The sequence below is a fragment of the Electrophorus electricus genome, chromosome 15, assembly GCF_013358815.1.
Source record: "Electrophorus electricus isolate fEleEle1 chromosome 15, fEleEle1.pri, whole genome shotgun sequence".
In the NCBI taxonomy this organism is placed as follows: Eukaryota; Metazoa; Chordata; class Actinopteri; order Gymnotiformes; family Gymnotidae; genus Electrophorus; species Electrophorus electricus.
Window position 1 is genome coordinate 4,354,683 of NC_049549.1, and position 11,870 is coordinate 4,366,552.

Consider the following 11,870-nt stretch of genomic DNA (forward strand, 5'->3'; position numbering starts at 1 on the left):
ACCCTCAGAAGAAAAAAGCGAAACACGTGTCTATTACATATTAAATAGACAATATAGTGTAATATCGGAAAGTAGGCTTTACCAAAGACAGCTTTAGTCGAATTAAATTTATTTCAATATTTCGCTTATTTATAAAATATATATTGATGTATTCATGGGAATGTGACAATTTACATCATTTATATACCACAAATCATAAATACAGTGAACTATCAATAAATCTGTGTGCCATATATTAAGAAATAAGTATACATACACAACATTAAATTCATAACTCATAACGTACAAATTTGGCGTGACAATACTCTAACAGATGAATGCAGCATCGCTGCTGGTTAACATACTTGTAAAATCATACAAACTACACGTCAAAGAATCAGTGCAAAGTGACCCTACAGCACGTTCCACAAAGTTCTGATTTACATAAAACTGAGTGGCAACATAACAGTAACACTGATGGCACAGAGAGGAGAATATGAATACATATTAACGGATCTGAGGAGAAGAAAACATGAAATCTGTAAAAGTAAAATAAAATGCACATTTAGAAGGCCCTCATATTACAGTGACAGGAAGGCTCCAACACAGCAATGCAATACACATTCAGTCAAGAAAAGCTTCATTTTTTAAAACAACTCTTCTTACAGGCCTTTGAAAACTGGAATTTTAAAGTTTAAAATGATAAGATCTGTAATGGAATAATAAGAAAATAAAGAGAAACACTACACAGTATTCTGATGAAATTGCACTTGCTTGAATTTTCATACATTTTAAGTAAGAGTATAAAAAAGACTGTTTAACACATAGCAGTCTCAAAGTGCACTGTTGGCAAAATGAAGGCAGCATGGTCCTACTGTCGACTTCAGTCTGTATTCTCTGACAATAAGCTGCCTTCAGCCACTGCTCTGGACTCATGTACCTGCAACAAACATGGCAGATACCCATATGAAATGGAGTTTGAGAACAAAAGGTATGTGCTCCAAATTGTATGCACAGAAAATGCATTCTTGATATAGGAGGTGAGGGCTGAGTGTGGTGCATGCCTACTTACTTTAAAAGGTTCACTAATGCCCAAAATACATTGCAGGTTACTGCAGTAGTAACAGAGAACACATTCTCCTCCTCCAACTGGGATTTCCTCCTTGCTCACATAAACCTGTGAGCAAAGAAGAGAAAAGGCTACGACCTAAAGTTCTCCACATAACCCCAACAGAAGACTGGCAGCAGGTGCCCTGTTACCTTTATGAGTTCATCATTGAAAGCCAGTAGGTTATCCTTCACCCAGGTGTAGGTGATGTAGTCAGAAATGCTTTTGAACCCCACCTGTGCAAGAGATCTTCGATCACTTCTCAATACAAGAAGGAACAAGTATTGACTCCCTCTATTGTACTGTGGCCAGAGAGTGCCAGCATTAGAGCCCGACCTTATAGAGGCCAACCCAGTCCCAGGTGCTGGACGGAAACGGCTGCAGCAAGCTGTACGTCACCACGGCATCTTGGTCTGCACTCCAGTCACCCTCAGCAGACACACACACCAGTGGGGAGTTGTACAGCTTCCTCAGCTAAAGACAGGATCATAGAAGTAGCATCATGCACATTACCACACATAAAGCTGGATGTGAGAAGACTACTGAGACCTATGTGGACTGCGGCTCCATTTCAGGATCACCTCCAGGGAGAAGACACCAATGACAGGTTTGTGGTCGCTGACGCCATACTCCATGTTACTGGTGTAGACGTCCAGAGCCACCGTCATAGGATACTCCTCTGTGATGTCTTCTGACGTCTTCTGTTTGCCTACATCATCATCATCATCATCACCACCAACCTCATCCTCTTCCTCCGGCGCAGGTGGCTTGGCCTTTACTCGCCATAGAATCCGATCGCACCACGCAGGCTTCCGTTTTTTGCCGCTGACCAATCACAAGCAAGAGTTTGAGAGGAGAGCGTGAACGATTCTGCACAGCAGGTTAAATGCCTGTTGATCTTCCTGAATGTATAATTGTAATCTGGCAATCACAGTATAAATATAAACTATTAAAGAGATTTAGTCATTATAGTTGACCTATTGTTAGATTAAATATTGCGCTACAACGCTTTGGAGAAACTGACCCCTAATCTCTACCTTATTGTTCATCCTTTGGATTCTCAGCCTTCAAGCAATATGAGTCATCTCATTTTTAGCTTCATGATAGCACAGGCAGTTGGCCAATCATGCAGCGGAGTGTATCATTATTGTTGCAACTATAAAGAAATGAGCTGTGTGGATTGAAGTCTTTCCATTTCAAATGCACACACAGAGATGACTAAACAGGAGATGACACCACTGCCACGTGTAGTGTCTGGAGGGTTAATTATGTACAAACCAAAATAAGTAACAGATGGGCAGCAGGGCAGCCATGCCTTTGTGTGCTAGAAGTTCAACAGTAGCCATTTCAAACTCAGCCTCTAACCCACCTATACTTCCTGACTAGGTGGGCCTAAAGCATGTCCTTAAAAAATACATGTGCTATTTAACCACATAGAAGGCAGGCATTATTTCCGAAAAGCATTCACATGGAAAAAAGGAGTTAACACTACCTACAATTGGATGGGAAACAGATTAAGCACTTCACATACAATGGGACTGCTAGTGTGGCAGTGTTACGGGAGAAGAGTGCTAAATGTGAGATGGCGTTGGCCTGTGTTACGAGAATAGTGCTAGTGGTGAGAGAAGAGCTTAAGCTATAGCCAGAAAGCATAGTGTATGATTTCTATCAGAGAGAGGGAATGGAAACGGTAGAAAAGAGCACCAGGGAAGCATACAGGAGAATGTGGATGGGAATATGGGGGAGTTTAATCCTTACTTAAGCTCAAACCAAGCCTTCTGAACCCTGGAAGGGTGAGAGAGAACAAAGTAGATGAGTAAATGAAAGGTGATATAGCTATGGCAGATAACAAGAGATGCCAACTTTGACTGAAGGAACAATCTTAAAAGCAGCTCTAGGAAATATTATGAATACTGCATGTGTGTGTTTTACTTGTTGGGGATCAAACATGTAAAGCTACCCACCTTGAGTCATAGTTATCAGAGTTCAAGTCAAACTTATAAGTAGGTGGAAAATTGAGTGGCCCTTCGTCAAACTGCTGCAGTACACATGCCTTCTTCTTCATCATAGTCAACTGAAGAAACAACGGTCAGAATAAAAACACCAAACAATCCCCACAGAACTCCATATTAATGTAGGCTCTTCTTAGTATATATACCTGGTCCTTGGACCAAAGTAAATGGAAGTTTTGGCTGGTAATACAGTTGCGAACAAAGTGTATTCCATGGTCCTCAATGCGAAAATTCAAATCTCCAAAGCAAAAGACCACCCTTAAATTATTACAGAGAAAGGGAGAGACAGTAAGACACAGAGCAGGAGCAAGTGACAGAAACAGCAAGCATTATTTTTAACAACTGAACTCAGTACTACGCATTACTGCATACTGACTTATGGTCTAGAACAGATGAGGCATTTTTGCCATCGAAGGACTGTGAGTCCAGGATGTACTCAAACTCGTCCACTCTTTCAGTGGCATACTTCATGTGGGCAGCCAGATGACAGTTGAGAAAACAGATCATATAGCCATAGAAGGACAGACTGATGGTCACACCTCCTTTATTACCCTGTGGGGAAGAGAGTAACAGATGGATATGGATTGACCCAAGCCGTAGTGACCAGAACAAGAGAAGGCATGTAGTTTTGATTTGTTTTTGTTTTTTTTAACTAAAATTGGGGCCCAGAGTACACCCACACCCACACGCCTGCTAACATCACACAGGCAGTCAGACACATTTACCCAGGCTTACCCAGTAGCCACAGATCCCGGTGCGAGTGTACGTGACCCGAATGTCTCTGATGAAGGGGACGTGCTCTAACTTCGAAAAGAGTAGAAGCAGTAGGCCCTGCATTCGTATGGAAGCCACCTAAGCAAGGAAGCCAGAAAGCGAGAACATGGACATATTACTTAAGTTTCTTTTCAATTTAGTTTTGAAATGTTGCCATTCAAACCACAATGTCCCCAGTATATGTCACAAAATATTCAGAACACAAATACAACATGTATACAAGACAAAATATTCAGAGCACAAAATCCCTGCTAAAGACAAAATAACTGCTAGACGCAATTAAACCAATCCACAAGTAGTGCCCAGTACAGCAGCGTTTAACAAGCATCTAATTCCACCAATCACTTTTCCAAGAAGCAAATCAAATCGCTACCAAGGCAACCAAGACAGATTATCTAGCAGCACATTAGCCAGAGAGAGGCCCAGAATAAGCAGTACTTTAATGTAGCCCAGTGGAGCCAGCGTGTTCATGAACAGGCGAGTCCAAGAGTCCTCAAAGGCCAGGTCTGCTAAAAACTTCAGAGGCGCTGCCCTCACCTCTTGTAGACTGGTAGGAACCAGATAAACAGGTAAGTCAAGAATATTTATACAACGTCAGACACAATAAACATAGCTGACAAACTGATTGGGCAAAAATTAATTCATAGCACTTATATAACGCAGACGCACAGTTGTTCTGTTAATCAAATGTTATGTGGTAAAGTCACTAAATTTCAACGAGCACAGATGGTTTCGTCTCACACTGAATATGGCAGATTCACCCACCCAATGACGTAGAGATCCATCTTCTGGGTAGAGTTTAGCTGTAGCAGTGAGCTGACATCATCAGGAGGCTCAGCTGTAGCGACATTCCATGTGACCATGTAAAGCCTGAAGGGAAACCAATGATATAAAGAAATCTGGACTGAATGGAAAGAATTCAGGAAACATGATTAATCCAAGGGCAGTCTTAAGACTTAAAACTGGCAATCCTGTAAGAGCACATTCACATCCTTGTACTAAAATGCATTGCTAAGTTTCCTCTTTGCACAGTCACATTAAATGCAACAAGCAGCTGAGCTCTGAATACACCTGCTGAACTTGAAGGCAGCAATGCCGTTCTTTCTGCATCCACATGACAATTGAACCAGACTGCGGTCCTAGAGAAAGCTAGAATATACACTCCTGGGCAAGAAAATGCACCACACCCAAAATTGAACACAACTGCCTTAAAAACAAATCACTGGTCAGAAAATTAACAAAAAAAAGGAACTTATGAAATTTGTGCCACCACTAGCTAATCACTGCTCATTTCTGCAGTGAACTGCTTGGGAGAAGAGCTGGAAACTTAGAATTTCAGGTATACCAAGAGCAGATCATAAAATTCAGTATAACATCAGGGGGTTAAAAATGTTTCAGTTATTTGCTGTGGAGGCCATAAAAGGCTTAATTCTATGCAATTTTGGCCCATTTCTTCTTGCCCAGGAGTGCATGTAGGATGATGTTGGGGGGGGGGGGGGGGAAAGTTGCATGTTCAAGTGTATCTGACTCAAGGAATTTGTCCTCGAGTTCCAGTGTCTCAGGAGCTAACAACAGCATCCCACTCACTGAGAAATACTAAGGAAAATGCATGGATGGGGTATTGTGGGCTGGAATTTGCATTGGGAACTTAGAAAAGTAATTAGGGTCAAAGGCGAACCAGATTTGAAAAACAAAACAATAACAACCTATGCTTTATATCACAGTCACATCTTGGTGCATTAACTTGATGCAGCGGACGAAACACTGGGCGACAAGGCAGCATGTACCCCTTGCGGAAGGTTTGTATTAAGATGCAGCAGGGTTTCACTGTCCCATTACAGACAGTTCATCAAACAAATCCCACCTTCCAATCCCTACTACTGTACAGGAGTACAGTAGGTTCTCAATGTCCAGAAATCTTAGGTTAACCACATAAGGTCAAGAGGTGAAATTTTGGATGAGGAATTGCATCAAATGTGTTATGCAATCTATAGCCTCCCACCGTTTTAGGTTTTTTCCAGTGAACAGAAACCATTCATTCTGTCTGGTCTGCAATGAGAAACCTAATCGCCGGAGTCTAATCCTCTACTGTTTTATTACACCACCACTTCAGCAACAAGGTGTACTGTGTTTTAAGGAAGAAGAAGAAAAAAAAAAAAAAAAAAAAAAAAAAAAAAAAAAAAAAAAAACACCATTCAAACAGGAAAGCGCTTGTGCTCTTAAGACGGAACAGCACCCAGACACACAACCAAGGCGCAGTTAGCTACAACACCGGAGCATATTATTCAAATTGAAAGAGGGGATAACAAAAAACTGATAACTGAACCTGAAAGTGTCCATATTATTGCTCTTCGGGTCCAGACTAACAGAACTCATTGCATTCGACACGGCCTCCGTCTCCTCCATTCCGCTTGTCTGCCAAACATACAAAACGTCAACTAGCTACCTACTAGCATTACAATGCTACGCGTATTTGGCTGTTACAAAATAGCACATTTTGCACGGTTTAGCGGAATTATTTCCATTTTACTATCTTTCAAAAATACAAGCAAAAGAAGAAGCAACAAGCATCCTAGCTATCATGATCCTATCATGACCCTACCAAGCATCCTATAAACTCCCAGGACATTTACTAGCTGAATAAACTTCAGCCCAAATATCATTATCGGTAGCTATATTTTGCACGTCTTTACACCCAACTAACTTAGCTAAGCCAGCTGTGTAACTAAACTAGCAGTGGCGCTTGCTAGAAATGGCTAAGATAGCCTAGCCAGGGTTTACTAGATTATTTTAGGTTAACTGACCGACCATCGACCAGAAAAGTCCAACTCCTAGCAAGGCATTTAGTTAGCTATCAAGCTGATTATCAAAGAAAGAAAGACAATAAATTAAACCAACATGTAGCTAACAAACTACCTGACACTTCGATTTTGCTTTGCTCTCCAGAAAAATACCTCTTAACACATTCAGCAAGTAGGAGCAACTGAAATATCTTAGCCCACTTCACCTCTGTTTATAACAGTGACGCGCGAGCGACTGAACTTTTGAACGTACTTAGCGAATTTCAAAATAAGAGCCTCAAGCCATGGCTCCCCTAATGTTCAAATATGTCATCCTGCATAAAGCTTGTGGTATAATTTTACAAAGCCTATGTCTGAAGAAATTTCCAAATTCTCAGCCAAAGTATTTTATCAAAATATGTATCATTCCCGATTCTCTCACGAGAATTTTGATTTATTTTTAATCCTCTCAACCACAGTTGCATTACTCTTAGAAATGAAGGTCAAAATTATTTTAAAAAAATTATATATATATATATATATATATATAGATATATATAAAAAAATAGTTGTGTGAGACTTCTATCCATCTTAAAGAAATAACAGATGCAATTGATAAACTAAGCTGGACAAATGTCAGTTGAATTATGAATTTTATTTTAAAAGATTAAAAGAGCTTGCTCCTTATCTATTTAAAATTTGCACAGAATCCTTAACTCTTCTTTTCCATGCTACAAGGAAAATATACATTTAACATAAGCTCCATGAGGACACCAAAAGTATTCCTTTGCAGTTACCACAAAAGAATACCCTGTAGTCCTTAGTGCAATTCCTTATGTTGTCCTAATATTAGGAAGGCTTAGCTTACTTCAGTCAGTCTTAGAGGGCACCTGCTGCTCTCTGCCCTGTTTAGATACTTCTAATATTCACTTTCCTTTTTGTAACCAGTGAACACTGGTCTGACAACTCATTTGGGTGATGCCCTCTATGCCATCACTTCTAAACACCAATTACCCAATTGATTTTAGAAAGCTTTCCGTCATGTTTTTTTTTTTTTTTTTAGAGATTATTAGTGATTATTGTATCAGTTAAGATACTTTTGTTGTACACAACCTATATAAAATGCTTTCCATTTTTAAAAACCTTAAAATGTACTGATTCACTCAGAAACATTCTACAACCCCTCAACCAATAATACTACTGTGCTACTTATACCTTCAATATTAGCTTTCATTAATTTTATTTATGTTCCTTTACCTTGACCCAGACATCCATGTGAAGGTTACAACAGTAAACCAGTAATAAAGAACTGAAGCTATTTGGGTATGGTATAGGTATTTTATGGGAGTTATTAAGAAGTTCTTATTGGGGTTTTTTGTTTGTTTTTTTACTAATAATTACTAATACTAATTACTAATATTTTTTACTAATAATTACTAATACTAATTACTACTAATAAAAGAATAATTGTAGATGTGTAACATTGGTTTTATACTGAATGGTATGTAAATATATTAAATAATTGAGGTAATTGACAAAGTAAATATTTGTAAACATGGAATGATTATTTATAGAACCAATTTCAGATGTTTGAAACTTAAAATCGCACATAGTAGTTTATAGTAGTCTATTTCTGCCCATTAGAAAAAGCTTCTGAACCACACTCACGCACATTACAAATTATTCAGTGCTTCATATGATTGCAGGTAAAAATAAGGAGCATGAAAATGACTGTGCTGACACATGCATGGCCTTCTACTCTTGGGATCCGTTTAAGGGTTTGCCACTTGGTCCAACACTGGGAGCACATGTCTCCTGCGAAGCCGGACCACGGCAGAGTCTACTGCCACCGCAGTCCTTTTCACACATGTGTCGTCCACTAAACGCTTGCATGAAGCCTGCAGCACATTCATTTCCCTCTCTGCAGACTCCAGGCGCTGTTTCAGCATAGCACTGCCCTGAAAGGCAAACATAATGTGCAAACACTACCACTGCACAGTCTCAGAAACATAAACGTTTCTATTTTAAAGCTTATGTTGGAGAATATGAATGTTTATGCGTACCTAAACTAAATAGCACATATTTACACATTTTACACTATGCAAAGCCACCCAAGAATTTCAAATTTATGTGAAAATTTAGATCCTGAGCAAAACGACTTTAAAACAAATCATCTGCTACAGCATTTAACTGATGATAATAGCTAACCATCATAATTACATTCATAACTGATATATTTGCCTATGATGTAGATATTATAATAGTGAGCATTTTAATGGCAAATTCCACTACCTGTGTTAAGAGTCTGCACTCTGCCAGCTGGGAACTTTGGTGTCTCCCATATACCTGTGCAACAGGCCTGTCTAGCCTCTCTCTGCAGAACAAGTCAACCTTGGAAACTGGACCCTACAGCAGAAAAGGACAGTACACAAGTTAATGCCGTTTCTCCTTGTTGGAACACTTCATTAATATTACAGCATGGATTACATATGGGATTGTGAAAGTAGTTTTAGATTGCTTGGTAAAAATCATCCCAGATATGAGAAATTAAAATGTTTAAAGACATCTGATAATTTTACACTGCTTTTATCCTATACCTTTTCATGAATATTCATTCACCCCTTTCTCATGTTGGAAACTATTTTCAGATGCCACACTTAAATTTATTGTGTAGAAATGAGCAAGATATTGTACCTCACATCTACCCCAATTACTAATTCTGATTACTAATTCTAATTAATAATTCTGTACAATTTTGTTTGTGAAGTTTTACTAAGTTCAAAGACAGCAGACATTGGTTAAGGATACCAATGCATACCAAAACTCTGCCCTGGCTGTAGCTGGCACACTTCAGCTGCCTCTGCTTATGGTAGATGGCCTGCTTAGTAGCTGCAGAGCTCAGAGCTAGCTGATTCTGACAAAACAGAAAAGCATGACATATTACGCATATGAAATTACAAGTGTAGGTGACACTTATTTTCTTTAAAATAAAGACGTACTGTAAAGATGATTCCACCGATGTCTACTATGTACTTGGTAATTTTCTTAGGAAAATGTTCTAAATCTAAAATATTGTTTACTAAAACCTGATTCTCATCTTACCTGCAAACTGACTGATTCAGAAATTTTCTTCAATAATCCCTCATTGACTGAGTGATGTAGGGTTGTCTGTTTAATGATGGCATCACTCATGAGCTGTTTCACACTCTCTCGAAGTTGCTGTGATTTATGCACCACAGCTGATGATGACTCCAGTGCCTCTTTACACTCTGCGTGTGTGTGTGTGTGTTGGGGAAGGGGGGAACAAACATGAGAAAAAGTTGTTTACCAACAGGACATTAAAGCTGCTCTAAGCATTTTTAAACAAGTAAGATAAACATCCTAAATTTGCACTCTGACTGCAATCACAAAAATGTATGGGCAGAAAAAATATGTTGGTGCGCCGTTATCAGCAATTGAACATTTCCACACAGTATAGCAGCTTTTAGTACAAGTGTGTTAGTAATCCCCAATTTACTGGAGATTATTTTCACACCTTCCCATTTGTGAAAGACAGAAACACCAAAATGAGGCCGAGATTGTCACATGAGAACGGCAGTGTAAGTACCTGCAGTAAATGGACCAGAAGGGTCAGGTTGCACAGATAAGGGAGAGGGGGAGAGATGCACAGCTGCTGAGGGTGATCCGTGATGGGGTAGCAGCTCTATTACCCTGGCCCTTTCAAAGGCACATCTGGAGAGCTGCCTGCTGCTCACAGCTAGGGCCTTTAACAAAACACAGACAAATGCCAGCTTGCGTCTACTTGTCTTAACTGACAAACCTTGACATATGCATAGTGTCATATAAATATAACCGAGTCAGTGTGATGGTTTGCTTGTCAATCCTGGTACTTCAATCCATAATATAAAAAAAGTTCCAAACCACTTTAAGTACTCTTTTTGCATATAATGATGTACTTTGGATTATTACCTGCTGCTGAGTTAAAGTATTTCTCAACATGGCTTCCAGGGTCCGTTTTAGCTCGTTTAAGCATTTTCTCTCGTGGCTGAGCAGAACATCTGCTCCATCTTTCCTCTTTAACAAAAATATGCATTTTTGTGTGTGTAGGGGGGAATATGCATTTGTCATATGACAAAGCCCTTCATTTGCACCAATTTGAGCAATTTGACCTTCTTGAAAAGAAGGTAAGGACACTAAAAATGATAAATAATGAATATAAATTATGGAAGAGCATTCCACTTCACTCACTGCCTCGTTGGCGGTGGGTCTTAAAGTCCTCCCATCTGTGCTCTGCTGATTAACACGTACAGCCCTTCTGAAGCTCCGAAGCAGTTTCTCCAGCTGCTCTCTCTGATGTTCTATCTTAGTAGCCTCCTGGGTGACCCTGCCCGCTTGCCTTCGCAAATGCCCCTCCACTTCCCGAACGCCGCGCATGTATTCCCAGGCCAAGCCAACGCAGGCCTGCGCGCTTTGGTCGCGCAGGGCTGGCGGTGGAAACGGTACGTTCACGCCCAGAGAATTCAACTTGGATGAAAAAATAACAACACTGATTAAAACGCACTGGATTGGCTACGGAATTGATATGATAACATTAGATACTTTACCAAAATCCCCGTGGATTTAGGTCGAACTTTAATTTCCTCGCTGTCATCACGACACTCCTTTTGCACATTGTCATTAACGCCATGCAACAGTAAATCAGGGAGCCTGGAGGAAAAAGGTATTCGATATCGAACAGCGGAATGAAGCGTTCCCATAGAGGACTGGCGCACCAAACGCTCAGCGCGCTGAATCAAGAGCAGCGTCTCATCTCGCCGCTTTTGAGGCCCGACGGTCACTGAAGCACATGGAGTCGATGGAACAAGGCTGCTCATGAGCGCAGAGATATTCAAAACACGGTTTACATCAAGATCGCTAGATTCTACACAATTGCGTTCAACAGGACAGTCGGTTGGTTGTCAGTAAGCGACACCACTCTGCGAAGTTAAAAGGGCTGAGCAGTTTCCAACGCGACAGTAACTAGAAATGCGCACCAGGCTGTGATTGTATGGAATACGAGACCGTGCGACCCAGAACTGAACAGAGTTAGCTGTCAACGTCTGAGTTGCAATCAGCAGAGATCACGTTACGGTTAAACGTGACACGCTCCCCGGGAGCGAACAAAGCTCACGTCGCAAGCTTTTTTTTTCCGGTATGGAATTTAAATATATTAAGGAA

The 11,870-nt window shown here is 40.2% G+C and overlaps 2 protein-coding genes across 4 annotated transcripts; both read right to left on the bottom strand.

Annotated features, from left to right (window-relative positions):
* Positions 1-107: 107 nt before the first annotated feature.
* inpp5ka (inositol polyphosphate-5-phosphatase Ka) lies at positions 108-6,879 on the bottom strand. Of its 3 annotated transcripts, none has more exons than XM_035534200.1 (14): positions 6,790-6,879; positions 6,200-6,288; positions 4,639-4,743; positions 4,411-4,420; positions 3,835-3,951; positions 3,476-3,651; positions 3,246-3,357; positions 3,052-3,161; positions 2,846-2,872; positions 1,669-1,912; positions 1,424-1,561; positions 1,240-1,323; positions 1,052-1,156; positions 108-919 (listed from the first exon to the last, which is right to left on the bottom strand). In XM_035534200.1, the coding sequence occupies exons 2-14, from the start codon at positions 6,277-6,279 to the stop codon at positions 863-865; spliced, it is 1,365 nt and encodes a 454-aa protein (XP_035390093.1). In that variant the 5' UTR covers positions 6,280-6,288; positions 6,790-6,879; the 3' UTR covers positions 108-862. The 3 variants fall into 3 exon arrangements, with proteins under 3 accessions (XP_035390093.1, XP_026880296.2, XP_026880297.2); XM_027024495.2 differs by having other exon boundaries at positions 4,312-4,420; XM_027024496.2 differs by having other exon boundaries at positions 4,312-4,420; positions 6,772-6,866.
* Positions 6,880-8,169: 1,290 nt separating this feature from the next.
* Positions 8,170-11,677, bottom strand: ccdc105 (coiled-coil domain containing 105). The gene is made up of 8 exons (XM_027024486.2): positions 11,258-11,677; positions 10,902-11,177; positions 10,623-10,727; positions 10,261-10,417; positions 9,756-9,922; positions 9,472-9,567; positions 8,946-9,059; positions 8,170-8,611 (listed from the first exon to the last, which is right to left on the bottom strand). Exons 1-8 carry the CDS (start codon positions 11,525-11,527, stop codon positions 8,426-8,428), a joined length of 1,371 nt encoding a protein of 456 aa, XP_026880287.2. The 5' UTR covers positions 11,528-11,677; the 3' UTR covers positions 8,170-8,425.
* Between the last annotated feature and the right edge of the window lie 193 nt (positions 11,678-11,870).

Excerpts from the sequence above, each read along its gene's own strand:
- inpp5ka (XM_027024495.2), bottom strand. The coding sequence starts at position 6,279 with ATGGAGGAGACGGAGGCCGTGTCGAATGCAATGAGTTCTGTTAGTCTG. Across the intron at positions 1,157-1,239 it reads TCAATGATGAACTCATAAAG|GTTTATGTGAGCAAGGAGGA; the intron begins GTAACAGGGCAC and ends CTTTGCTCACAG. Across the intron at positions 920-1,051 it reads GCATTAGTGAACCTTTTAAA|GTACATGAGTCCAGAGCAGT; the intron begins GTAAGTAGGCAT and ends TGTTTGTTGCAG.
- ccdc105 (XM_027024486.2), bottom strand. The coding sequence starts at position 11,527 with ATGAGCAGCCTTGTTCCATCGACTCCATGTGCTTCAGTGACCGTCGGG. Across the intron at positions 10,418-10,622 it reads ATACTTTAACTCAGCAGCAG|GCCCTAGCTGTGAGCAGCAG; the intron begins GTAATAATCCAA and ends GTTTTGTTAAAG. Across the intron at positions 8,612-8,945 it reads AGTGCAGACTCTTAACACAG|GGCAGTGCTATGCTGAAACA; the intron begins GTAGTGGAATTT and ends TTTGCCTTTCAG.